At 32.6% G+C, this 26,055-nt stretch overlaps 2 protein-coding genes across 3 annotated transcripts in view; both read left to right on the top strand.

Moving 5' to 3' along the window:
• The window catches only part of LOC128173883 (uncharacterized), a 142,109-nt gene that overhangs the window by 5,695 nt on the left and 110,359 nt on the right, over positions 1-26,055 (top strand). Inside the window, exons 4-6 of the mRNA XM_052839560.1 lie at positions 6,775-6,915; positions 22,429-22,526; positions 24,114-24,242. Coding sequence (XP_052695520.1) covers positions 6,775-6,915; positions 22,429-22,526; positions 24,114-24,242 — 368 coding nt within the window. The remainder of the gene's footprint in view (positions 1-6,774; positions 6,916-22,428; positions 22,527-24,113; positions 24,243-26,055) is intronic.
• Positions 7,573-21,811, top strand: LOC128173018 (multiple epidermal growth factor-like domains protein 11). 2 transcript variants are annotated; one of them, XM_052838770.1, is made up of 6 exons: positions 7,573-7,703; positions 15,023-15,154; positions 20,736-20,861; positions 20,983-21,097; positions 21,299-21,402; positions 21,526-21,811. In XM_052838770.1, exons 1-6 carry the CDS (start codon positions 7,682-7,684, stop codon positions 21,750-21,752), a joined length of 726 nt encoding a protein of 241 aa, XP_052694730.1. In that variant the 5' UTR covers positions 7,573-7,681; the 3' UTR covers positions 21,753-21,811. The 2 variants fall into 2 exon arrangements, with proteins under 2 accessions (XP_052694730.1, XP_052694731.1); XM_052838771.1 differs by lacking the exon at positions 21,526-21,811 and having other exon boundaries at positions 21,299-21,503.

The following is a 26,055-nucleotide window of genomic DNA, read 5'->3' as shown; positions in this document are numbered from 1 at the left end:
GGCTTTGGTGTTGGCGTTTGTGTTGGCGGCGTTGTCATTGTAAACTGTTCACATTTTCTTCTTCTTCTCCAGAACAACTGGGCAGACTTCAACCAAATTTGGCACAAAGCATCACTTTGTAAAGAGGATTCAAGTTTGTTCAAATGAAGGGCCTCGCCCTCTTTAAACGGGAGATAATTAAGTATTATTGCAAATTTGTTGGTATTTTTCAAAAATCTTCTTCTCAAAAAATATTTGGCCAGAAAAGCTCAAATTAAAATGGAAGCATCCTCAGGATGTGTGGATTCAATTTTGTTCAAATCATGGTCCCCGGGGGTAGGGTGGGACCACAACAGATGGATCAAGTTTTACATAGGAATATATAGACACAATCTTTAAAAATCTTCTTTTAAAAACTATTTGGCCAGAAAAGCTGAAAACTTGTGTAGAGGCATCCTCGAGTAGTGTAAATTCAAGTTTGCAAAATCATATTCCCTGGGGGTAGCGTGGGGTCACAATAAGGTGATAAAATTTTACATAGGAATATATAGAGAAAATCTTTAAACAGCTTTTTTTTTTTAAAATTATTTGGCCAAAAAACATTTTGGCCAGAAAATTTAAAATAAAAGCATCCTTTGGTATTGTAGATTCAAGTTTGTTCAAATCATAGTCCCTGGGGGTATGACGGGGCCACAATGGAGGAATGGATTTTTACATAGGAATATATCAAGACACAATCTTTAAAATTCTTCTTCTAAAAAACTATTAGGCCAGGAAAGCTCAAATATAAGTGGAAGCATCCTCAGATAGTAAAGCTTCAAGTTTGTTCAAATCATGGTTCCCGGGGGTATGGCGGGGCCACAATGGGGGAATGGATTTTTACATAGGAATATATAGAGAAAATCTTTGAATATCTTTTTCTAAAAAATTATTAGGTCAGAAAAGCTCAAATTTGACTGGAGGCATCCTCAGATAGTGTAGATTTAAGTTTGTTCAAATCATGGTCCTCGGAAGTAGGGTTGGGCCACAATTGAGATATGAATTTTTGTACAGGAATATATAGAGAAAATCTTTAAAACACATTTCTTTTTAAACTATTGTAACGAACAACGAGTATGGTATATGTATGTACTTCGTTTATTAACTATTGTTGATATTATTATGGTGACGCTCCTACAAAACACAATACACATATGAACTTCACAATAATTAAGCATCACAATTAATTCAATTACTATAATGACACATATGTTCAATTACAATATGTTGTTTTTCTACTTATCTTATATTTAATAAATGATGTCATAAAAAGAAATAACCCTAATACAATATTGAATATGCAATGTTGCAGATTAAAAACATACTTTGACAAAATGTAAATGCCATAATCAATAATTTCTCAAAGTACACAAGTACCTACCCTAAATAAGGGTGAAAGGAACTGTATATACGGTATACAACTGTACAATTACATGCACTGGTAGATAATGTAAAAGTTTTCTCAACTCACAACTGGCCTTACCAATGGTCACAAACAAAATGGCTATTGTCCGAAATTTATAATCTCTATGATAATTGAAAATCTTAAAAAATCAATTTCTTTATAAAATTACTTTCAAGAAAAACTATTTATATCCGTACACTATATGAAAAGTACCTTACATTATCATTATCAAAATAATACTAATTCACATATGTGTTCAAAATGTTCAAACCATTTTCTTATAGATTAACTAACAGTATCATGATGTAATAAAAAACACATTTTGTTACATAAGCGTCCGTAGCCTACTGGATAAGACAGTGGTCATCAGTCATCACTTCCAGCGGCTACGGTTCAATCCCCAGTGGAACCTCTTTTTATTTTTTATTTGAATTTTTAAACTTATATATAAAATATGTATTTAAAAAATATGATATACAATTCTTAAAATCTTCTTCTGAAAACTATTAGGCCAGGAAAACCCAAATTGGAGTGGAAGCATCCCCAGATCGTATAGATTCAAGTTTGTTTAAATCATAGTCTCGGGGTACGGTGAGGCCACAATGGGGGTGAATATTTACATAGGAATATATAGAGAAAATCTTTGAAAATATTCTTGGAAAGTTTTCAGTCCAAAACTCATTACCTTGTTTGAAATCTCAGATTATGCAGCTTTAAGTTTGATGAAACCATGATTCCCTTTGAGAAAAGTGGGGCCACAAAATGGGGGGGGGGGGGGTATATAGGATAAGAGAAAAATCTTCTTAGAGGTACAACAACAAAAGGGGCTTGGTATTTACCAAAAAAGATGTAAAGCTCAAATTTGACTGGAAGCATCCTCAGATAGTGTAGATTCAAGTTTGTACAAATCATGGTCCCCGGGGGTAGGATGGGGCCACAATTGGGGTATGAATTTTTATACTAATAGAATCATTCATTATTACGAGTGTGGGATAGTGAAATTCCACCGAGGGGACAATATTCACTGTCTAGGACGAGGCTTTGCCGAGTCCTAGACCTTGAATCTTGGCTCCGAGGTGGAATTTCACTATCCCACACGAGTATATAATGAATGATTATTTTTCTCGCATTATATTAGCTTTAAAAAATGATGTTTGACAACTTTCTGTTATGACGTTCAAAAGATTACTTTCGGTTTATCCCTCCGCGTGCTTCAAATAGTGCAAGTTAAATGAAAGCATACGACAGTTTTTTCAATTAAAATATGAAAAAATTGTAATTAATTATGCAACACAATTACTTAATGGATAATCTCAATGCACTAGTTTGCATTTCCCTACAGCAGACAACGTTTGTTTACGTTTTAAAACAGCGTAGTATTACACAGTGTAAGACAGAAAAATCTCACACTCCTGTCTCACACCGGACAAACCGATCTCACACCGGTGATAATGCGAGAAAGTAATATATAGAGAAAATTTTATTTTTTTAAAAACTTTTAGGACAGAAAAGCTCAATTTGGCGTGTAAGCATCCTTAGATCATGATCCCTGGGGGAAGGGCGGGGCCACAATGGGGGATAAATTTTTATATATAGAGAAAATCTTTAAAAATCTTCTGATGAAAACTATTAGGCGAGGAAAGCCCAAATTTGAGTGGAAGCATCCCTAGATTCTATAGATTCAAGTTTGTTTAAATCATGGTCCCGGGGTACGGTGAGGCCAATGGGGGATGAATTTTTACATAGGAATATATAGAGAAAATCTTTAAAAATCTTCTTTTTTGAACTATTTGGCCAGAAAAGCTTAAACTTGTGTAGAGGCATCCTCAGGTAGTGTAAATTCAAGTTTGCACAATCATAGTCCTGGGGGTAGGGCGGGGCCGCAATTGTGGGTTGAATTATTACATAGGAATATACAGAGAAAATCTTTTAAAATATTCTTGGAAAGTTCTCAGTCCAAAACTCAGTACTTTGTTTGAAAGCTCAGGTAATGCAGATTTAAGTTTGATGAAACCATGATTCCCTAGCAAAAAGTGGGGCCACATAATGGGGGGGGGGGGGGAGTGTATATAGGATTAGAGAAAAATCTTCTTAGAGGTACAACAACAAAAGGGGCTAGGTATTTACCAAAAAAAAAATAGTGGATGAAAATTGACAGATTTTCAATTCTTTTTAGCAAGATCTACTGTACTTAGTTGTAAAGATATTTTAATTTGATACTGTACTGATAATTCGATCAAAGTTAAGGCTCGGGTGAGCGATGTGGCCCCTGGTCCTTTTGTTGAAATAGAACCATTTAATTTCTCATTTAAAAAAAGTAAATTTTCCATAAGCTATTGTGCTTAATAATGTTTTCTTTCATTGCATACACATGGTCAGCGGGATAAACATATCTTTTGTTATATTTTTTTTTTACTACACCCCGTATGTATCCATCATATTCATTGAAGTTGAGTAATATATTATGTACTATTACATGTACCCTTCAACATATTTTTTTTAAATAAAATGTGCCAATTATAAGCTCTAGTTCTGAAAAAAATATGGATTGCATTCTTAATAAAGCCGCCGAACAAGACATATTAATACACCCCCCCCCCCCCTTCAATCCCCACCTCCAAAAAATAAAAATAAGAAATAAAATACAATTTCAAAAAAAGAACTGATATAGGATTTATTTTGCTGGGTACATAAATGTACCCACCAAATAACTATGATAAATGATGATGCAAAACGCTGAGAGAAACTTATAGTGGACGAAGTTGTTCACAAGATCAACTTGGCTACGGGTTTTTTTCGACTTCACATTCTCCATGTTTTACTTTAAGCTGGGGGGGGGGGGGGTTGGTGTTTTGTTTTGTATTTCTTTTTTTTTTTGGCATTGCTATTAGTCTCATACAGAATTGTGTTAGTAAAAACGTTACTCCAAACGAGAATATAAAACCCAGCAACGCGTTATAATTGCTAGTTCGCTGAAAAATAACATCGTTACTCATTCGTCAAATTCTTTTACTGCAACCCAGCACTTCTTCGCTCTCGCTTAGTGTAATATGTAATATGTAGTATGCCAAAGTGACCCAATTTTATTTACTACCAGTGGTATTTCATTTAGTTGTTTTGGAACCTAAATAGGAAAAATCATTTTTATCCATATGTAATTTACACGATATCTAGTCTATTTGCGAAGTTTTAAGAAAAGCTACTAATCTTGTTCTTTCCGAGGGCCATCTTAAGGTATCCCACTCCTCAATGTTCTTGTATCAAGAATTTCTTGAAAAGTATTTCATTGAAATCTGTACACAAAACATACTTATACAAAGATAATGGGAGGTCAGTATTCATCCCTCTGAGTTAAGGCGAATTTATTTTGCACTTAAAATGCGATTTCAGACTGATTACGATTTGTTGTCAGTATTTTTGGTTAAGCAAACGTTTTTGAAATTTATTTTTAATCATGCACAATGGTCACACTGAATAGAGGGATTACGAAAAAAAAAATTGGACCAAGCTGCATACCTTTTTGCACTTTAAGTAGACAATTTCTAAATTAGTTACAATTTGATTTGAAATAAAAACATTTTGAATATCAAGAATTTGATAAGATTAATCCAGGTTGCCTAGATATGTATTCAGCCATATTTTGATATAATAAAACAAGCAGGTCAGTGATGTCAAATTTTCCAGCTCTGGAAGGTCAGGATGTCTCCAATGGGGCATAACCTATATACCATTTGAAGCGCAATGACACATGCAAAGAGCAAGAGTAAATATGGTATAGGGATGGGGTTCTCAAAAGTTATCAAAATGTATCATCATTTCCCATTTTAGGGAGGGGGGGGGGTTAAAACAGCTCCTCGAGGTCATGTACTTTACACCATTTGGTGCATCATAATACATTTAAAGGACCTCTTCCTTCCTATTATAACTCATAACGGTTCAGAAATGATGTCTCTATACTTGCTTACATGTACATGTAATACACACATTTTGTGGTTTGTATGGGTTACGCGTTAACTACGTGGCTGTAAGTGAAGAGTTTATATACTGCTTGGGCTTATCTATTCTTAAATTAAGTTTCAAAAAAGAAAAACTTAATTTTTTGCCAAAAACATGTTTTGTAAAATTTTAAAGTATGAAAACGTCACAGGGAAAGAATGTTGATTATAACGCACGTTTATCCACATAAATATCCAAATAGATTTGCCATTTATCTTGAACTGTTTACAAACTTCTTTGTTGCAACTACATAATCGAGAGTTCGTTGTTATCAAAATATTCTGATGTTTATTTATCCATAAGGAGTGTGGGGGTTGGGATAAGGGGTTGGGGGTCATAGTAATACATGTAATTGTGTTTGCAGCGCGGGGGGGGGGGGGTCAAGGTATATTTGGTATTTTTACTATTAAGATAGATTAATTTATTTAGAGGAGGGGGTCTGGACCTATCACTCCGATCCGTTCTCCAAATCCATTCTCACTATGATGTTTGAACATCACAAATATACATATAAAGTTTGCAACCGCCGAAAGGAGGGGACATAATTAAATTTTGTTAGTAATAATTGTATATACCATACTTTCTATGACATGAAATGTTTAGATTACTGATTTACTTAACATTCACCTGCAAACGGTTCAACCCCGTATTGTACATAAAGGGCCGCTCATGTGTATTATGGGATGGGATCTCATCCTTTATGAAAATTGTGATTTTTAAAAATCACCGAAAATTGCATGTGGACTTTTATTAAATATGGTACAAAACAGTGTTATTCAGGGGCATACATTTGGTGCAGGTATTACTGTCTAATGACTGCATCTCGTTACTATTGTTTTATACTATTTCTTATAATGTACTCCTCCAAAGCTGCATATAATAAATACGTCATAAAAGCAATATCAACGCTCATTTTATCTCTAAATTTTGTTTATTGTGTTCAATTGAGTAAATGGTACCGAGAACAGTTCGCAAAAGGTATAATACACTGAAGTTTACTAGAATGCGCAAAATCATGTCAAATTAAAACTTAAGTCGGTTTTCTTAACATCAAGTATTATACTTTATTGTGTATATTTATTACGTTTTACACAGGGTGCCTTAATGTTGGTATCTACGGCAGAAACTGTGACACTCCGTGTCCCTCAAACTGTAAAGAAAGCACATGTCACATACAGAGTGGAAAATGTTTTAACTGTAAATCTGGATGGACTGGAATATATTGTACCACGAGTAAGATGACGAGCATGATCCGTAGTCCTTTCAAATATTCGTAATTTGTAACTGGGTATTGTTTTAATAATATAAACAGATAATAAGGCTTTACAAGTGTGCTTTGTTTTTCTTTTTAACAGAATGTATAGAAGGATGGCACGGTACAAATTGTAGTCAACAGTGTGTAGGACATTGTAGAGACGGTGCGTCCTGTGATCACGTGACTGGTCAATGTGATAAAGGGTGTGCTGCTGGATGGACAGGGTTACAATGTACTAAAGGTAGTACAAGTACTTTGAAATTCACTTACCAATTTTTAAAACTTTTCAAAGATATGTAAAAAAGAAAAAAGCAATCTGTCCATTAACACAGCATACAGAAGAATTAAAAAAAACCCTACTATACTTGTTTCCCGCGGGACAGAAAACTCGTTTTATATATATATATATATATATATATATATATATTTATATATATATATATATATATATATATATATATATATATATATATATATATATATATATATATATATATATATGCATGGCTATTTAAAATAGAGAGTACATCATAACTTATAATTTGTTCAATCATATTGTGTATTAGATGGAATAGATTAGTATAAATCATTGTTACAGACTGTAAGGACGGAAACTATGGTTATGATTGTATAAACAACTGTAGTGGTCACTGTCTGAACATCTCTCCATGTAACAAACAGACTGGACACTGTGACGGGGGATGTGACCCGGGATATACCAATGTTTACTGTAACAAAGGTAAATAAACTGACAGATATTTGTCAGATATTTGTTTGAAACTATTTTTAAATTCTGTATCAACCTTTGTATGGATCATTTTTGTGCAAACGTCGAATGATTTTAATTAGATTATAATGTAGCTGTCAAATACATCCTTCTTTGCGTAGAGTGTACATCCGGACATTTTGGATTGGATTTCAGAGCGCTATGTAGCGGATACTGTACAAACAATGAACCATGTAACCATGTCAGTGGAATATGCCAAAGTGGTTGTCAGGACGGGTATATGGAGTCCCATTGTAATAAATGTAAAGATAATCATTCGTTTTGTAGTATTGGGTCTACTTGCGGATGAGTTGTTCATTTGCATAAACGATCTAACCTAGGTCAAAGATAAATGTATTTCGTTAAACTAAGTACTGTCGTCAAATTAACAGAATTAAATGTTCGGTGATTTATTCAATAGGATCTTCTGTTTCCAACGGAAGACCTTTTTGTTTTTCTACAGTTTCGTTCTATTATTAGGGTCTTCCGTTTCCGACTGAATACCCTCTTGCTGTTTTATTGTTTCCCTTTTTTTAAAATTATCATTAGGGTCTTCCGTTTCCAACGAAGACTCTTGTTATTCTACGGTTTCTTTCTATCATTATTTTTTTCTGACTTTTTTCGGACGCTATTACTTGTGAACTACTGAAGCAATTTGCATGACATTTTCAGGACTGATAGAACATTAAAAGATATTGATGTTATTAAATTTTGAAAGACCCTCTTGTTATTCTACATTTCTGTGTTGATTTTAATTAGGGTCTTTCCTTTCCAACGGAAACCCCTATTGTTATTCTACGGTTTCTTATGCTTTTCTAGGCTCTTCCGTTAATGATCAGTTTATGATCCTATTAATTTGATATTTTGAAAAATGCACAGAGCGCCGAAGCTTGCCTGAGCTCGAATATTGGCAGCAATTATTTTTTTGAAATTTTCTGAAATAGTTTTGAATGAGTAAATATGTTTTTAAATCATTAAACGAGAAGTTTGTTTAAAACTACACGTCCTTAATTTTATATTTAAGGAAACGGGACTGTTTTTTTTCGATTTAGGGGCCGAGATGGCTCTAAGCAATAATTAGTTAATTATCATACAAGTACAAATGTTCATTGTACAGCTGTTTATCGGATTAGTACCACACTTAAATCCTATTTTAGGTAATCAGGGGTTGCAAGGGGCCAGAAGTCCAAATCTTTCATCATTTGTATCTAAAGAACTCATATTTTGAAAAGCATTGTAGAATAAACGTTGCTCAGAATTATGTTTTTAACAATATGTTTCCTAAAAAAAATATATTGTTGGTAGCCCTGATACGGAGTTAAAGGGTCGGTCCTTAAACAAAAAGTTGTTCAGATATCTCTACAACGGTCAATAATTATCAAACACCTGTTGAACTAAATAGGTTTATATTTTGGAGACCTCTCATTTGATATCAAGAAAAAGGGGCTTGTCCCTAAAATCAAGAGCCAGTCGGGCTCTTAATCTTAAAAAAACATACTTAAATCGTATAATTATTACGTAATATGGAGTTTAAAGAGGCCAGAAATCCCAAATTCTGTTCATTTCATGGCCCAGGATAGGATTCAAGGGTCGAACCCTAAGAAAAACATGTTCTCAGATATGTCTAGAACGGTCAACAATTCTTGACCACTTCTTGAACAAAATATGTATAGATTTACGAAACCAATTCTTGATATCAAGAATAAGGCGTGATCCAACAAATTAGGGACCAAGAGGGCTACAAAAATCCTTTCATAACAACTCTTTATTATTTGCTCATAATTAAAGATACAAAACTCAGAATTTAAGGTAAAAATGAAACTGAAATCCGTTTAAAATCGGACTATACATTAAAGAGCTATTGGGGTTGAAAACTTGATTTTTCCGGAAATTTTTATTCCGCGTTATTGGTTAAAAAATAGCGTTAAGTCAATTTTCCCGGAAATTTTTATTCCACGTTATTGGTTAAAAAATAGCGTTAAGTCATAAACTGATTAACCAATATGCAAAATATTTTCAGGACTAATAGAGCATCATTGGTGGTACATATATTTTAATTTACAAAAAAATGACGTCAGTTTTTGTTTCAGATATTGGCGATTTTGTAAATTTTTAAGGGTCATTTTGTTCATGCATTTCTTTCGAAACTAATCAAAGTAGAAGCTAACAATTTTAAGGGATTGTAGGTAAATGTTTGTAGATGTATCCCCATGCTTCCAAGGATGAAAACAGCGCAAGGCCTCTAAGCTCGTCTGAACCTATATATTAGCACCACAATTTTCACAAAATTGTCGCACATGTTCTGTCTTATCTTTTGTTGTTTAAATATTTTGTAAAAACATGTAATTCAAAATATGTCATTTTACATGGATGTCCATTTGATATAAAAAAAAATAAAAAGGCTAGCCAAGCAAATTAGGGGCCAAGCAGTTTTTTTTTAATAATTCTTTGAAACAATAATTTGAAATCAATTATAGAAGCAAAAATGTTAATTGTACTGCTGTTTATCTAAACGAACACCATAGCTAAGTCATTATTACGAAATTAAGTGTTTCACGGGGCCAGAAGTCCAAAACTTTGATCCCGTGGTTTCCACAAAAACGAAGATATCAAGTAACGGACAAACATCAAAGGTTTAAGACAAACATCAAAGGTTTAAAACAAACAACTATTAGAATCCTTTTATTCCACTCAAATAAATTGTTTTTCGTCTAGTTCTCTAAAAACCTGTGTATATGAAGGATCCACGAAAAACGATTTGTTGAAGGACACATTATTCTAGCAGCACTTTTCAATTTTGGCATTGATATAACTATCGATACATGTGAAATATGCAGTTAAGAAAATGCAAAATGAGGTGTACACATTCGAGGTAATATCACATCAATATTTTTGCGCATTGTTTTACCCTAATCCTAAAAAAAAATATTTATTCTATAAATAATATTGTTTATCATAAAATAAATTATGAAAATATTTTTACATTTTTTGTAAAGACCAGTTGTTAACAGTGTTGACCATCTTTTGAAAATAAGCTCATTACTGTTTAATTAAATACCAATTCCTAATGTCTCTAAAAGTTAATTTTAATTGTTGGGTTGGGTAAAGGGAACCACTTCATAATCAAATAAGGCGATCAACGTCAATGCCTGATAATAATAGAGTTTGCTAAATTTTGTTCAAGAATCGGTGTGATGCTATCTAATTTTAACAAGCACGTCCCCTACCGGTTTGTATTATTCTACAAGTTGCTGTCCTTTAAAAAAGGACTACAATACGTGGAACATTTGCATGTGTTTCCAACGAAAACGTGAAAGCTTTTTTTAAGATTATCAGAGATTCCACTGACTCTATAGCCCTCTGCTTTTAACCTGACTAAATTTGTACGTTGTATTACGTATACATGTATGTATAGCCCTGACTTTTTATCTCAGAATTAAAAGGGTTCATACTTCTAAAATAATTATGATCTATTTATGAATGAAGATTTCATACATGTATAGTATCAGACATTCGGTGAATTCTACTATTTGCGCACACATTACGATTCGCACTACTTTGTTAACTATGCAGTGACAGCTTTGTGTAAATTGAAAAATTCAATTTTTGATGCATTTTTCTTGAGATTTAAACTTTTATACAGTGACATAACTATTCAATCGCACTAATATGCTTGAAAAATTTTTGATGCATTTTTCTTGAGATTTAAACTTTTATACAGTGACATAATAATTCAATCGCACTAATATGCTTTAAAAAATTTAATCGGGAAGTTCTCTAGCCTCGCCTACTATAAAAGTAATGTTAAGTTACTTGTGTATTCGGAAAACAAGAAAACTTTGCAAATTATGCCATTTGATGCATGTTGTAGTTTCGGCATAACATTAACTTATTCCATAATACAGATAGTTCATATTACATGCCAATCATTTCTTTAAAAGGAATACTTTGTTTCTGTACTGTTTACCGACAACTTTACAATTACAGTGCCTTTGAACTTCAATCTCTCACCAGAGGGCGCGTTCCGCAAGCTTCACTAGCACAGCATAATACGCCCTCTGGTGAGAGATTGCCTGGTTCCATGAGCTACCCATTACGCACAGGAACCAGGCTAGCTCATGCGCAGGTTGAATTTTCCCCCATAGCATCCGGTTTAACCTCGCTTATATATTTTCTGCGTGGACCTCAGGGTCCACGCAATGAAAGCTTCGAAGCATACATCTATTTCAAAACTATCATCAACGAGATGTTATGCTTTATTCAGAGATAAAAGATCAGCGGAAATTCGAACTACATAGTTGATATAGAAATACTCTTTATTTTATCTCCTGTAATTTCGACAAGTCCACATGGTAATTGCTGATAAAAGTTTGTGAAAACGATGGACTGTTATGCAGAATATCATTCCTTACCGTCTTCTGTACCCCGAATCAACAGACCAACCCGATAACGAACCCGATTGTAACAATACAAAAAAAACATTTCGATAAAATTTACAACACAATGCTTAAAACTATTTTATAGAACTTATTTGTTTGTAAGAAAAAATAAAAGGAATGATCCAAGATGCACGATAATATTGCTGACTACATACTGTCTCCGTTTTTTCAATATACAACGAACCCGATAACGAACCCGAACATTAAATAACTGGAATATAAAAAAATAATTTTCTCGAAAATATGTCAACCAGACGCTACATGAATGTAAACTTGATCTGTAGTTTGACATTTTGAAGCGGTTCAGCAAATTTCATATTATTCCTCAAACACATAAAGAAAAAAAGTGTGGACAACTAAAGTGGGACAGACAGACAGACGGACTGACGGACGCAGGGGAAAGCTATAGTCCCCTCCGGTGAAAACCGGTAGGGGACTAACAAGTGCATCGATTGCATACATCCCCTTAAAACTGTTGTTCAACGCAGTTTTAAATCATACAAATGACAAGAGGCATTACGTTAACAGATTATTAAATAATAATTTTGTTCAAATCATTGTCACTGGGGGTAGGGTAGGGCCACAATAGGGGGATGAATATTTACTTATGAATATATAGAGAACATCTTTAAAAAGTCTTCTCAAAAACTATTTTGCCAGAAAAGCTTTTACTTGTGTGGAGGCATCCTCAGGTAGTGTAGAATTAAGTTTACTGCTCGGGGTAGGGTAGGGCCACAATAGGGGGATGCATATTTACATAGGAATATTAAAGAAAATCTTTAAAGATTTTCTTCTTAAAAACTATTAGGCCAGAAAGCTCAAATTAAAGTGGAAGCATCCTCAGATAGTGTTGATTCAAGTTTTGCTCAAATCATGGTCCCTGGGGGTTGGGCGGGGCCACAATGAAGGGATTAATTTTTACCAAGGAGTGTATAAAGAAAAACTTTTAAAATGTTGAAGGAAAGGTTTTGGTAAAAAAAAGCAATAACTAGTGTCATGTTGTAAATTTTGAATATACTGGGTGGCAGTAAATAAGTTGTCATGTTGTAAATTTTGTATTTACTGTCACCCGGTAGATTCAAAATTTACAACATGACACTTTTCTGAGATCACTGGTTGTGGGGATTAAACTTTAATCAAACCCTGATTCCTTAGAGAAAAGTTAGGCCACAAAGTGCGGAAAGGGGGTATATATATATATATATATATATATATATATATATATATATATATATATATATATATATATATATATATATATATATATATATATATATATATATATATATATATATATATCTTCTTACACGTACAACAACAAAAATGGGCGTAGTACTTATTATAAGGTTATGTGGATAAAATTGGCAGATTTTTTTAAAAAATTGAGCATGATCTACTGTACCTAGTTGTCAAGATATTTTATACTCTAATGCTTAGTTGATCAGAGTTAAGGATATTGTTGATCAGGTGTGCAATGAAGCCCCTGGGCCTCTTGTTTCAATCCTAAATTGACATTGTCTACAGGATCTACATAAAGAAAAAAAATATTAGTTATCAAAAAATCTATGTAAAAATTGAACAAATATTGAAAAATCGGTATTGTGATGTAGTGGGATACTTTCGATAACTTAAGGGCATTGGCAACGTTCCTGGTTTCTGGACACAATTTTTCATAAATTCTTAAATGAATTTATATGTGTCTATATACACAACAACAGACACTACAGACCCCTCTTTCCATCCTTATCAAAAAAATATTTCCAAAAATATTAATTTCGCATTCAACATTGATTTCAATGTAATTCACGAACAAATAGCAATAATTAATATTTGAAAGGAGCAATTTTTTTGTGAGTGGGATATGTGATTATAAATTAAATGATACATATTATTGTAAATCGATTTCATATGATATCCTACTTATAATGAAATATAGGGCCAATATTTTCAGAAAAGTGTGAACCTCAATTTGCTCTTTCCTATTCAAGAGTTACCGTCCTTGACTTTGTCACCGTACACACACACAGTAAATAATAAAGATCATTAATAATTATTTATACTTATCTTTGAGGTATTAAGAAAGAAGAAGGTTCTAATATATTTTTGAATTCCTAGTTAGCCTTTAGGCGTGCTCTAAGAGAGCAAAAGTAACACACCATTATTATTGTCAGAAATGTCTCTTTTACAAATTGATAATTAACATGTGAGACATTGATAATTCTGACTTAGCAATGAGGTCAGTTTAATTTGGAAACAATTTCATTGTCCACAAAATAAAGTAGCTATGAATAGTTTATGTGTATATGATATTTCATGCATATAAGTATGTATGTATTGTAATATAATATCAAAAACAATAGGTATGAAAATAAATGAATGAAAGAATTTCGGTCTACTGTCTTTTGTTAAAGACTATCGGAGTTAATCAATGTTTGGTTTACTCTTTGTTTTTATTTTGCTCATCAATATGTTGAAGGTGTTGCGGTAGGTCTGACCCCCCCCCCTTCGGTCGTCTGTCTGACGATTGTCAAAAGTAAATAAGAAAACGAAAGGTCATTTAAAATCTTTCTCACAATGTTTGCCATATAGGAATTTGCTCCTCTCTTTTCTGAGGCCCATGTAACCTGCTTGTTGACGCAGAGCGATATATGAATACCGCTTCATCTTATTCTGTTTACCTCGGAAACACTGCTTTTTTACCATAATATTCAAAAAGAGCTCATATTACGGGAGATTACTCCCAGTTGGAAAGCAATTCAAGAGGGGTAACTCTAATTCATTGTATAAAAGAGAAAATGCAAGTGCGGATTTTTAAAATCCGGAGCACTTCGTTGCAAATGCCCTTAATTATTTCTTTAAGAAACAATCATAATTACTAAGAAAACAAAATAAAACCCAAGTAATAAATGCATAATCATTATAGATATTAGAGACAGTTGCATGGAGTAAAAAATGCTTAAGTGGTTTTTGGCTAAAGACTGTCATAAAACATACCAAAAAATATTATTGCATTTGAAAGTTAACTACTTATTCAATTATTCTATGATTTTTTTAAACTTGGTTTAATCTTTACCGAATCTTATTTGCCCCTAATTATAATATCATAGTCATTTATGATATATACATGTATCTTTAACCATTAGCTTGCAAGACAGGATATTTTGGCAGAAATTGTTCCCGGGTATGTTCACCTAACTGTAAAGCTGACACATGTCGGCACACGGACGGATCGTGTACTTGTGTTGCAGGTTATACGGATTTTAATTGTACCACAGGTAAATATAACACAGTTTATTTGTAATTCACAAAAAAATGTTTTATGTTCTTGCAGTTTATGAAACAATTCTAAGGGGGGTTTTGTGAGTTTTGTTCTTGTATTTCTTTTTTTGTTTTTACATATGTTCAAAGATACGCTTTGACATTTTGCAAAAAAATGTTTTATAATCGAAACGACAACTATTCAGTATTGTTATTTGTTTATTGAAATTGTTTCTGCAAAAATTCATCTTTCCAACAGTTTCATATAACATATGTGTACATGAACAAAATGACAATAACAAACTGTCAACCATCTCAAACCATGTCAATTAAAAATACAATTACAGTTCATCATTGGAACCTTGAAATGAAAATAGAAACGTGTAAATTAAAGAAAAGTGATATAATTGTTTACTTATAAAAGACGGATATTATGTAAAATCCCAATTAATACAATTACCTTATACACTACTGAATTCAAAATCCACTGATATTCCCAAAAATTGACTGACATTGTCTGACATCTACTGTATAACCACTGTACCCTACTGTAAATCCACTGTACACCCACTGTACAGAGCTACTGTACCACACTGTATCCCACTGTACCCCACTGTACAGAGCCACTGTACTCCACTGTACTACACTGGACAGCACAGTACCTACCCACTGACCAGCACTGTACCTCACTGTACACCACTGTACGGGGCACTGACCAGCACTGTACCCCACTGTACACCATTGTACAGGGTACTGACAAATACTGTACACCACTGTAACCCACTGTACCTAGTATGTTTTTATAAGTTATTATGTTTAAACAATGAATTGAATATTTACTTTATTTGAGACCAAAATCTGGATTTGTTTTGATTCTTTCCTATTGCTTACAAGAGATAAAATGGGCTTTAAGTTCATATATAATTACAGAATTTTTTCCAGGGTAAGGGCAGGGATACTTGTTTTCTGGGGAAGCTTAGACATATTTTGGATAGTTGTACTATGTAAGTTAAAAAAAATTAATTTATCCTCCGACCCTCCCCCCCCCCCCCCCCCCATCCTCCGATCCACGCATGTATTTATCTAAAAACTCGGAATCCAATTATCATACAAAATATAGCAACTTGTTCAGTAAAAAGGGGAAAATATATTTCAAAATCAATGTTTTAGTAAGTAAATATCTAGTTGATTTTTTTACAATGAATTTCATTTAATCAATATTGTCAAATAAATATTAGTATATATGTTACATTAAAGTTTTAAAATTAAGAGAATTTAAAACTATGAATTACAATTTATAGATAGTTTTAAATTATCTGAATTTAAAAACTTTAAGGAGGGACAACTTTTTTAACGATAAAAAAAATTCCACCATATTGCTCAATACACTGACTTTTTTTTTCAAAAGAGAGAAGATAACTGGTCTGGACTTTAAAATGTCTTTGAAGTTTTACTTCACAGGAAGATCAGCGAGTCAGTATCTGTGTATAGTATACATACTTTCAGTAGATCAAAAGGTGTGAATGTCCCAATATTCAACCTTGTAAATTGTCCGTCTGACACCTTGTTCAAGATATTATGTAATTCCCTTATAAGGGTATCTGTGGTCTTTAGATGATTAAATCCGTTTGAAATATATTTTTTTAAAAACATAACATGTATGAATAAACGAAATACTCTTTATATTAATCGTTTTAGATGCGTTTTTTTATTATTTAAATCAAGTCGGATATTAAACATGTTAAACATTTATAAATCCTCACCCCCCCCCCCCCCCCACCAGTCGCTGATATCAAAATAAGTATTGTGTTAAATTAAAAAAACGAACAGTGTTCAAATAATATTTCACCTTATTACGGTACTTTTATTTATATACTTTTGAATTTGAACACTGTTCATTATCAGCACATGTAATACATCTACATGTATCTTCTCTTGCACAGCTAAGAATGTTCCCATGATATACATGTAGTGACATAGTTTTAATAAGACAAAATACACCCCCTCCTTCCCTCCATCCCTCCTCCTTCTCTCTCTCTATCTCTCTCTCTATCTCTCTCTCTCTCTCTCTCTCTCTCATGTTGTAACTATTCTCCTCCAAAGTCAGGAAGGCATACATAAGCACACACCCCCCCCCCCCCCGTGCAATATTTTTGCTGCATCACAATTTAATGTTAGCATCTCTTCAATTATAAGCGACACCTTAATTAATAGGCAAATATGTTTATTTTCTCTTTCTGTAATAAGTGAATTGTGTAAGGGTCGGATAAATGAGAAAAATAGTTTTATTATTCAGTAATTGAAAATAAGCAATTTATTTTTGAATCATGTTGAATGTATATGACCTAATAAATTTCACGACGATGAATGCGCATGCAGCCCAAAACATGCATACAATATTTTCTTTTTTAAAACAAACTAATGAGCTATTAAAGCTATACTTACTGATTATACACTCAATTGGAACTTGTTGCACGAAAACGTCACTCCATGGAAAACGAAGTCCATTAGTTGTCATCGTATAATGGCTGCCTTTACATTCAAGTGAATATTTTTACTGATCGTATGGTTTTCTTATACAATTATATTTGTTAAAATTAACGTCTTAAACAATGTCAAGTGCTAAACACAATGAACTGAGTTAAATCTTTAAAGCAGAATTTGTTTACTGAATTTTTTTAATTGTGCTTTACACACGTGCTCGGACGACATTTCCGTATAAAATCGCGTCGTATGGTCATTAAAACAAAAAGATATTCAAACTATGACGAATTCTGACTAATTATTTATATCTTGTGTAATATTTGCTTCCTGTGTATAGTGATTAGCAGCGTTCACGATCGCAGGTAGAATTCCAGCCCCGGAGGCTTTCACACCTTTAGAAATTAAGCCCCGCCCTCACCTGAGATTTACCACCCGGTAAAAAAGTTCGGCCTTTAAAACGATCTTTCGTTTTTTCTTGTTTTTTTCTTCATTGACTGAAACCAGTATATTGTATCATAGAAACATTTCAAATCTTCTAAAAAACCTCTCTCTCTCTCTCTCTCTCTCTCTCTCTCTCTCTCTCTCTCTCTCTCTCTCTCTCTCTCTCTCTCTCTCTCTCTCTCTCTCCATGCTAACGTACGAATGTTTTAGTATTTAAATAAAGTACTACCGGTAACATGTAGTAATGTTGACAGCGGCTAAATCTACATATGGGCATTGAAAAAATTAAAGTATGTATTTATCTTTAGTTTCGGGATAATGTCCATGGATTCAAATGATTTGAAGGTCGTTATTCAATGATTGTCTTAAAAATTCTTAATGATTGAAAGTCAACGCTAAAAAGTAATATTTATATTGACAGTGTACTGTTTCCTTCTTTGTGTATGTCTACAGAAAAAAATCTTTTGTCTGTCTGGGAACAACGAAAAACCCGGAACTAATAGAAAGGCTCAGATTATACACACGGCCGGGTGACTGTGTCAAGGTGTGAAAACTGACCATGCACCTGTGTATATGTGTTTACGCCTAGGAATAAATATATGTAAACGTCGGGGAAATACACTGTTAAAACAAAAAATCTGAATTTTCACTTGATTAAAAAAAAATCATTATGGTTGCTGGGTGCATTAGGATCATAGTCATTTAAAATCTGTCTTAAAAGATTATTATAATTTACTTACATGTAGGACTAGTTTCATGTAATGTTTGCACAAAAGTGAGATTTATTATATCTATTTAATAGTGATTACACATCGATGTCAAAATTTAATAAAAATGCATCAATTTTTATAACCGATTGCTTAACATGAATCGTTTCGACATAACACAGTACTGCAAGGGGTATCAAGTGGATTCGGAAAGAAACGGGGGGGGGTGATATTATCCATATAATCACATTTCATTTTTCGACTTAAAGTTTGCAGATATTTTTCTAAAACCACGGAGTTGGTTGGCAAAAATAAACGTAAGACATAAAGAAAAATAATCGATATGTAAAAGAAGCAGATTAATAGACAATCAATTTCTTATTATTCTAATCGATTTCTGATAAATGGATCTCTCTCTCTCTCTCACTCTTCTCTCTCTCTCTCTCTCTCTCTCTCTCTCTCTCTCATGAAAATAGTGCTAAAACTTGAGGCCCCGAGTCAGAAAGGTATAAGCACGTTAAAATCCCATACGGCATCACAACCGCCACTTCCAACATAGATTTTATTGTGAACTTTTCTACGCTTGCAAATGACACCAATACTATATTGTCAGAAAGTGATATACCTGTAATCTCTCTCTCTCTCTCTCTCTCTCTCTCTCTCTCTCATTATACAAAAAAGTGTGTAGCGTAGGGCATTTTATATACATGTATCTTATTTCTTAAACATTTAAAAGTAAATCATATATTAAGAAAACTGTACAGCTACGCATATTACAACATGTTACAACCTTCCTTGATTTAAATCCTTCCTTTTATTTCTTGCTGAAATTAATGATACAGTTAATTACCGCTTAATATGTCACTGATTATGTTGAAAATTTATAATGTATTCTGCAGTAGGTGTTATTTTGTAAAATTAAAATCCGACATTTGAAATGTATATTTAAATATTTTAATCAAAAGAAATCAATTAACAAATGAGCTATTAACTCGCACAAAATGTACCTGTGTAGTCAAGCGGGCAGTCATGATATTTGGACATGTGTACAAAAAAAACCAAGCATGGATATATTTTGTGGATTCTGTGTTTAATTGACTGTTTTCAGTGGCTAAAACACAGCTTATGAGACACAGAGAATTAACAACTCGATCATTTAAACGAGGGCTTGTGTCATATATCATCAATAAGAAATGATTATGTAACCTTGCTGGGGGGGGGGGGTATTTTCGAATGACTGGCAGAATGAACATAATGACATGTACATTTTTAATAATCAGATTCAATATGTAAAATTCAATACTTTCACCTTAAAGCTAGGGAAATTATCATAATTTTATGATCGTAACATTCAATAACAATAGACATTTATTAATAAAGAAAACGTATTTAATATATTTAACGACCTGTTACATTCTTCTGTCAAGTTATCTGTATACATAATGATAATGCTATATACAGCATAATAAAAATAAATATCGAAGAAAAAAAATATACTGAAGATTTAAAAATCTGATTTTGTCTCAAATTAATAGTACAGTGCCGTACAGTGGGGTACAGTGATGGTCAGTGCCCGGTACAGTGGCGTACAGTGGGGTACAGTGCTGGTCAGTGCCCTGTACAGTGGCGTACAGTGGGGTACAGTGGAAGTCAGTAGAACTGTACAGTGGTGTACAGTGGGATACAGTGCTGTTCAGTAGAAATGTACAGTGGGGTACAGAGGGGTACAGTGGAAGTCTGTGAAATGTACAGTGAGGTACAGTCAATGTACAGTGGATGTCAGACAATGTCAGTCAATATTTGGGAATATCAGTGGATTTTGAATTCAGTAGTGATAGTAAGTTAAGCTTTTGGTCATACGAACAATAACACTTTATAGTACAGTATAAAATGAAACTGTTTAACTCTGTTATTTTATTTTTTAAACCTAACATTTGAACATTACACGATTGTATAAATTAATCAGAGTGTGTGTTGTCTTATGGAGAAAACTGCCAGTCTCCATGCAATGCTTACTGCATCAACCAGACATGTGACATAATCAATGGCAGTTGTACTTATGGTTGTATAGAGGGAAAACAATGTGATGAAGGTATATTTGACTGATTCTGATGTATTTTGAAATATGTTAAGTAACAAAACTGATAGATATAGTTTTCATTATATTGGCTGTATCTAACAAACTTTTCTTTTTCAATATGTTTCTTCAAAAGCTAAAAGCCATCCCCAAACAGTTTCCTCGTCAGAGAATATACCTTTAATTGGAGCCTTGCTTGGCACATGCGTGATTGTGATTATCGGAACTATCGTATCTTTTTTTGTGATACGGTATGAATCTTACGAAGGTTTTGCTAATAAATGAATTAGGAAGAAATGTATTTTTATATTTCTTTTTAATAGATTATTTTCATCTTTAATAATTAAAAGTATATGCACAATTAATTGATATGATTTCTTAAAGTTGTTCTAATTGCCGATGATTTTTTTCAATGTTTACTTGCTATAATTTGTTATACACCATTTATGTAGCCTAAAACGAAAATCAACAGCGATAGCAAAACGTCAGTCATTTCTTTTGGAAACAAAGCCTTTACGTACTAATAAATCTATGGTAGAACAGCCTAAGTTACCAAGTAAGAATGTCCATACACTCGTTATATTTTTCATTTTGTTTTTCATGCCTTTTTTGATGAGGTTTCCTATATCAGTTACTGAAAAAAAACCAACAACATAAAAATACAGTTTATAAATGATAGATTGTAGATCACAAGCTTTGTGCCCACATGACGTCGTGGAGTCTACATATGCTCTGCCTGAAAAAACCAAAAGAGGTCCTCCAACAAATAAGAATATTTCTGTCAGGAATATGAAAGCACAAATTACAAACATGTACTTAAATGAGAACAATGGGTTTAAGAGTGAATATCATGTAAGGATTTATTCTTTTGTTATTTTTTATTTTTATTTACTGTCATTTTTTTAATCTGTTTAAGATGGATTTTATAGGTAGTAGGATATATATGTAATATTACAGGACATACCTCGTGGTGAGCTTCATCCATGCGTAGAGGGAAAGAAACCGGAAAATAAAGTGAAAAATAGATACACAACTATATTCCCCTGTATGCATTTTAACCGCTTAAAATAATGTTAATAGTAAAGCATGCACAAAAAACAATGGATAATTCATTTTTTTCTGGTTTTAGATGATCACTCACGTGTTATACTAAAAACCGCTGCCAGCGATCAAGGCGGATACATCAATGCTAATTACATTGAAGCAAGTATCTAATTAAATTAAATGCGTCTTTCATATAAAAGAATAATTCATAAACATAAATATATGATATTGTAGCGTGTGCACAAACTAATAAATGATGTTTTAATACTGGAACAAAAGCGGTTCCAAATCAAAATATGCTCAGTGCTTAAATTTACTTTGTTAAGTAAGTGTGTTTAATCAATAAAAGCTTAGTTTTAATGATTTTATTCGTATGTAATGTCTTTTTGTATTTCTTAGGATACTAAAGAAAAACGGACATACATTGCAACCCAGGGTAACCTATAAGAGAATCGACCTTTTTATATACAGTTCTACCATTTTGATTTTAATCAATATTTAATTTTTTATATTTTGTTATTTTATATTTTTTTGAAAGGACCAAAACCAAAAACAATAGCGGATTTTTGGAACATGATTTGGCAAGAAGAAGTGTGCAATATTGTCTGCTTAACCAATCTGACAGAGGGAACAAAGGTATACCCTGTTTCTATACATATGATATAAATGCCGTTGATCTTTGCTTTTGATATTTCGTCTATAATAGCATCATTAATACCTCGACGCGATGACAATCAAAGATTGCGTTTCCGTCTTTTTTAGGACACGAGTTACTCAGGTGGCGTATTGCAATTGGTTTTCGTCTGTGCGACGAGGTCTACTTTTAATTTGAAGCATCTCTAGAAAACGAGGAGAGAAAGTTGTTAAAGTTCTTACCTTACCACCCACGGGGTCTCATGGGCGGGAAAAAATATGTAAAGCAAAATATACTTTATAAAACAATTGTCTACTTCCACACATTTGATAAAAATAAAGTGCATACAGTGCAATGAAGCAGTCTACCAAAACTGTGAAATCAATGGCTCCTGGGTCAGCGGTTCAGACCCTATGGTATAGCCAATAGGCCATACAGTGAAAATGTAAAAAACAAAATCTAAGAAAACATACTTTTTTATTTCCGTATATATTGAAAGAAAACTAAAGAAATGGTTGTGATTTTAATGAATCTATCTATTAATATTTTTAAATCTATGGCCATTAAGTTAGTTGATCAGGCCTTAAGGCGGGGTCAAAAGGGCTTTATAGTGAAATTTAGGAAATCTTATAAAACCTTCTCTACTCCCATATAATTTGACGGAAAATAAATGAATTATGATGATACCAATTGAGCTCTTTACCTGAATTGAGAAATACATGTCTCCTGAGTCAGGGGTTTAGACCATTGTGTAAGGCCAATATGGCCACATAGTGAACATATAAAACACTTTGTAATATTTTCTTCTGTCCTTTCACAGTCGATGGAGATAAACTAAATACATTGTTATTGTTCCAACAATGTCGTTTTCTTAGATTGTGAAACTAACTGTTGATAAAGCTGAGGTTGTGCCCTTTTATTTGTGGGTGAAAAATATACCCATTTAAAACATGTTTTTATGTCATTTATGTCTATTATGTAAGCTATTGCTGTTAGTTGTCTTGAGTCGTCCGTTAAAAAAAAAATAACTTCATCTAAAAAAAACTGTCATTTCATGTATTGTGTGTTTGTAGCAATAATCTGTATGCATGTCATTTGCATTGTTAATGAATCTGTGAATATTATTGATATTATAAAAGAAAAGTCCCCCACTTTATTGAATTCATGTTTGCAAACGTCAAATAATAAAAGCAGAGGTAACAGTCAGAGGAGTCTTGATTAGAATTGATCCTCCTAAAGGAAGACTAAAATGCAAACAAAGGACTCTCTGAAAGATTGATCTAAAGGCTATGATACTCAAGTGGCTGCCAAGACCTGTGGGTCTCTTGTGACACTCTTTAGGATATATTACTTGATGACAATTTTAAAATCAGTCAATGCTAGTTACTGTTAAGTAAATTTCAGAGTCAAAGAATCAAAGCATTAGATATGTATGCAAAAGTCATGCCATCCTAATAGCTAAGGGCCACTCGGATGTTTAATAGATTTTTTTTCTGGACTTTCTAAATGTTAAGCTCAGTTTTGCAATTTTGAATGGGGTATTGGCACTCTTTTTACGCTTCCAATAAATATTGTTTTTATAATGACAGAACAAGTGTGCCCAGTACTGGCCAGATATTAACGACAAACTACAGGGCGGGACGTTGACCGTCAGACATCTTGAGGAGAAAACCTACGCTGAATACATCATCAGGCGATTCAAGATACACAACAAATCGGTAAAACATTATAATTAAAATAGGATATTACCAGTGTATTTGCATGGAAATCGCCGATAAAAGTATATTGGGTATCTTTTAAAACAAAATTAAAATCAATTATATTCTTTCGTCTTTTTGAGTACATGTACATGTAGTTTATAATTGAAATAATTAAAAAAGTTTATAATTGTTAATAATTGAAATGTCTGGACGTCTTAGTATTTATTATGGAATAAAACAACATAAACATCTTTATAATAAAAATCCCGTAAAGGTATGAGTAACCACAGTATTAAAAACTACTATCAGCCATTTTTTTTGCTTATTTTTTTGCTTCAATCAGCTTTTTATATCTTCAATTAATGTTTGATTTTAAAAAAAAGTGATCAAGCGTTGTTTATGAAGAAACGTTCATGTCCTGTACTTAAATAAAAAAAACTATTTTATTATAAGTACAGAATATGTATTATGTAGTAAAAAAATGAATTATGACAATATTTCACATAACATTGTAGGTAACAAACCTAATCAAAATTAAAGGAAAACAAAAAATCACATTGAAATAAATGCTACATAGTTTTGATTATCTTCATACCAAAGAAACTAGTATTTTGAATATTTTACTTACTTTCACTTAGCTGAGACTATTCCATGCTTCCATGCTTCTCATTTCTATTTACACGCGCTTATGCGATTTTTACATGATCCTGTGATCACATTTTCGGAGCAGAAATGTTAACGATGTTGATGTTGCCTGCTTTACATGCAGTTTTACAACGGGGGAATAAAGTTATCAACGGGTTTTTTTTTTATCTTAAAATAATGATGTATACTAAATATCTTTATCACACACCCCTATAGAAATTTGTAGATATCAGTAGAGGGGACCCAAACTTAATTGGCACAAGCAATATCAGCCCATAACGCCCCTCATGTCGTCTTAAAACACCAATCAAATGAGATTTTGTAGATGAACGAATCATTCTGATACACGTATTTTTCCGCATTATTATTGACGTGTATGAAACCTTCCTTAAAAACACAACAAAATTAGAAAAGTGGGCAGGGTATAATCACACCGTTAGAATATATTCATAGGGATATTATTTTGCATTATAATATGTATATGTCTTTTTATACCCTGTAAAGTGATTTGAAGATGATTTTATGGAATCTATGTAAATCATCAATATTTTAATTTATTGTGTAAACAATTATAAACAAGTATGACAATTTGCTCCTAAAACATTATAAAAAGCATTATACCTAAAACAGTATCAATTTGTAGTGTTAAACTTTTTTTAAATTCTATAAAATTTAAATGGAATATTCTCATTAAAATGTGATTACATTAAAGTAAGTCATTTGAACATTGCTAGATGTCCTTTTTACAACAATTTGTTGAGAAAAAGTTTGAATTTTTCACATTAATCATTTTACCTCAAAAGAGGTACCCTATTTTTATCAGTCGGCATGAGATCTATTTTTAGAACAAGATAAATCGAGTCTTTACAGGGAGCTCCTGTGTCTATGGATACACACTAACTTTTTAATTTCATAGAAAAAATGTCAATACCTGGTATATGTTTGTTTTCATGGTGTATTGTCTGTTTTATGAGCATAAATTAAATTCTTTTGAGAAGTGTGGTAGGGTTCCGAAAAAGTGAATATCTTCAATTTAAAAAAGTATACATTATATTTCAATGGAAATATATCTTCAATGTACCTTCAAAGATACAGAAAAATATATATCGTAGGAATTAATAGCTTTTGAGGCTCATTTTAATACGTCTTTTAAGACAAAGTTACAACTTAAATAAAAAAATCTTAG

Source organism: Crassostrea angulata, chromosome 2 (assembly GCF_025612915.1).
Source record: "Crassostrea angulata isolate pt1a10 chromosome 2, ASM2561291v2, whole genome shotgun sequence".
Taxonomy (NCBI): Eukaryota; Metazoa; Mollusca; class Bivalvia; order Ostreida; family Ostreidae; genus Magallana; species Magallana angulata.
Note: the sequence above shows the minus strand (reverse complement) of the source record. Positions and strands in the feature narration are given on the sequence as shown.